This window comes from Orycteropus afer, unplaced genomic scaffold (genome assembly GCF_000298275.1).
Source record: "Orycteropus afer afer isolate SDZICR_OR568_19922 unplaced genomic scaffold, OryAfe1.0 scaffold00848, whole genome shotgun sequence".
Classification (NCBI taxonomy): domain Eukaryota; kingdom Metazoa; phylum Chordata; class Mammalia; order Tubulidentata; family Orycteropodidae; genus Orycteropus; species Orycteropus afer.
This window is the reverse complement of record NW_006922435.1, coordinates 583,048-586,467: the sequence shown is the minus strand read 5'-3', so window position 1 is coordinate 586,467 and position 3,420 is coordinate 583,048. Positions and strand designations below refer to the sequence as shown.

General features: G+C 44.2%; 1 protein-coding gene across 1 annotated transcript in view; it reads right to left on the bottom strand.

Annotated features, from left to right (window-relative positions):
* HUWE1 (HECT, UBA and WWE domain containing E3 ubiquitin protein ligase 1) overlaps positions 1-3,420 on the bottom strand; it is a 164,163-nt gene that overhangs the window by 9,164 nt on the left and 151,579 nt on the right. The window contains exons 68-70 of the mRNA XM_007958089.2: positions 2,074-2,206; positions 1,625-1,827; positions 943-1,070 (exon numbers count right to left, since the gene is read on the bottom strand). Coding sequence (XP_007956280.1) covers positions 943-1,070; positions 1,625-1,827; positions 2,074-2,206 — 464 coding nt within the window. The remainder of the gene's footprint in view (positions 1-942; positions 1,071-1,624; positions 1,828-2,073; positions 2,207-3,420) is intronic.

Below are 3,420 nucleotides of genomic sequence, written 5' to 3'. Positions count from 1 at the left end.
GGCAGAAGGTGTGCTCCGTTTCTGTTTGCCCACAAAAGGGGAAATAATAGGGGAGTTAGTACAACCATTTATGGGAGGGATTATTTTAAAAGCTAACTTAACTTCTATCTTATTGGGTGATGAGAAAGAGACTGGAAAGAAAAATGTAATTCATATTCTAGAATAATGGCTTTCTATTTTCCATTTCTACCCTTTCAGAGACAAAAACAAAACAAAGCAATAAACTGTCCCCAGATTCTAGGCTATACCTAACATGACCAATGAAACCATACTGTATAACATGTGTAATCATACATAGAGGTAAACCAGGCCTCATGATACTTTTAATTCTTGGATCTTGGGAAGGTGACTTGCATATTGCAAGGACAGGAAAACAATGAGATAGTACGATAGTACATATACATGATACTCTAGACCTTTACTGCAGACACTGTATGCTGGGATTCCAATACTGAGCCTATTAGTTAAGTATCTAATGGATTCCTCCTAAAAGTTCCTGAGTGCCTATGTGCCAAGGGATTACAAAGAACAGAAGCAAAGGCCAGAGTAGATGGACCAGTCACAGACTGAGTTGTGAGGGATGTGTATCAAGCCTAGGCATTTTCAAGGGCAGATCACTGAGATGGCTCTGATGTACCTGCACTATTCCATGAGACTGAAAAATCTTCAACCCACATCCCCTCAGAACCCAGACACTTAGCATTAGGCAGTTTGCAAAAGCGTCACTGTTGACTGGATAGCTGGGTGGGTTATGACAGCCAAGCTTTAAATCAAACCAAACCAACAAATCAACAGAAAACGATCCTGTTGTTTAGAAAGAAGCATTCATATAGCAAACTTATTGCAAAAGCATACAAGGTAAGGGCAGTGAAACCCCACTGATGACGTGGTGGGGACAGGAGAGGAGACAAATGAATGAGGGGCCACAGGCATCATGCTAACCGTTGCTGCTTGTTGCTGCCTCCGCGCCCTTTGACCCTCACGTACCATTTGTATAATGGCATCAGCCTCAGCCTCCAGCTGCCGAACAGCTGCCTGGATGCTGCTAGCTGAGCCTAGACCGGAGGAACCTGGGAGAAAAAAAAAAAAAAAAAGGCAAGATATAAAATGTAGGAAGATGAAATGCCCAATATTCTCTCTCCCACCTCCTCTGGGCCACCACAGGACATTTTGCTGAGGTGCTGTAGCTCTAGTTCAAGCAGCTTCAGAGTGCTCGTCATCAGGCACTAAGATCTACCATTACATTGGGCAGGGGCATGTGAGAAAATTCTGTGGGTCAGGAGAAAAGAGGTAGGGAAAATGATTTGGCAGGCCATGGCTGAAGCAACATGGGTGCAGTGTTTTAGTCAAGAGTGATCAAGGAAGCAGAAAGGAGTTATACCCAGTGAGTTAAGTCTTATTCAGCAAAAGATCTTGTCCCCAATTCCCCTGACAGATTTCACCCTCCCCTTAATTCCCACTTGCCCTAATGAATTTCCTCTGCAGACAGCTTGAGTGAGATATTTTAAGATCATTGCTTTCCTTTTGGAAAGATTAAACAGGAAGGAGGCATGACAGGAAGTCCTGCCCTCCAGGGTTCTCCACCACCTCCCTTAACCCTCAACTGGACACTGTAGTTCCATACCTAGCCTGCCTGTCTGCTTGGCTTTCTTGTTAGCTCGGCGCGTGTCGTCCCGGAGCTGAATGATGACCTGCAGTACCCTCAAGAAGAACTTCTGGGTAGATGTCTTGGATGTCAACATGGACATAGAAGGCAGCTGGAGCTCTCGGCCACCCAGGGGTCGCTTTTGAGATGCCACAATTACTACATTCTCAGCCATATCAAACCTGGATAGTGTAGAGGTGTCTTTGGTATACTGACAGTTATCAAAACATAAACACCCAGAGCAAGCAGGGGTTTCTGGTGTCAGCCAGAGGGATAAAGAATCTCAGAAGTAGAAAAAAAATATGGTCAAGCATGTGTAGGACAGGAAAATATACTCTAAGAAAGAAAAACACCAGGAAACCAACAGGAGCTACCTTTCAGAATGTCCCAGATTCTAGTCCCTCAGCTAAAATGGTGGCTCTCCCCACCTGCTCTGCATTTTGCCTTTCAGCTTGGTGGTCTGTGGCTGCTCCTCAGGGAGGCCATCAGGAGAGAGGGTCTCACATTGGGCTCGCCGCTGCTGTTCCAGATTGTATTCCCGTAGCTCAGCTAGAAGAGTACCTGAGATAGAGGAGGCAGTTTAGATGTTCAGAAACACCTCTAGGGTAGCAGCTGAAAGCCAAACCTTTCCAAGAAACTTGCCCAGGCCACCCTTTTTGCTTAACTGCAGAGAACCCAGAGTGCAGAAGTTCTGAACTGTTGAGCTTAACATGTGTGTTCACAGATTAGGCACCCAGAATCCACCAATTTTCCTGACCCCAAAAATCTTTTGAATCCACATGAAATGCAGCTCAGTGCAGAGGGGACAAAAGTATCTGGTTTGGAGCCAACGCAGGCCAAGATCGAAACCCTGTATATGTCCCTAATACTTACTGAGGTTTCGTAGTGATCTCAGGCAAACTTCTTCACCTCTGCCTACCCATCTTAATAATGGGGAACAAGGTTGTTCTGAGCATTAGGAGATAATCATGTAGTACAGTATCTAGGACAGTAGCTGGTCCATGGATATTGAAAGAAACGTCACAGATTAAGGCCAAATTTTTATTTATAGAACCACCTTACCCTTCTCATGCAGCAAAGAATACCCTCAGTTTATATAGTCCAACCAATTTTCCTATCACCTCAGCTCCAGGGACATTTTTGAAAGGGAGATAACAAAGTAGATTGCCTAAATCTAGGAGAAAGACATACTCTATGTTGAAAGATGGAGCCCTGGTGGTGCAGTAGATAAAGTATTTGTTTGCACGCCAAAAGGTCAGCAGTCTGCTTCTGTGAAGATTTACAGCCTTGGAAACCCTATGGAACAGTTCTATTTTGTCTTACAGGGTCATTATGAATCAGAATTGACTTGATGGCAGTGGGTTTGGTTCAGTTTTTACACTGAAAGAAAACTTCTTGATCCAATCATTCCACCGACCTGGGTTTTAGTGTTTTACCTTGGTTAAATACAGAGTGTAAGAAGACTGTAACCAGATGATTCTCAAGTTTCCTTATAATTTTTACACCTTCAAACTATCTAAGAGGTTATTATTATGACTCTGTAATTCCTGAGCCTGAATATGGTGTAGGCATTATCTCTGAGGTGATGAAACTACCTTAAGAGGCTCATCATGTGGATAGATGGGTGGACAGGCTAAATGATTAGGTATGTCTATGAAATGGGGAGTGTATCCAAGAACATGGGAGCTCTAGTAGCATAGTGGCTAAGACACTTGCCTGCTAACCAGACGGCTGGCGGTTCAAACCCACCAGCCACTCCTCGGAAGGAAGGTTGG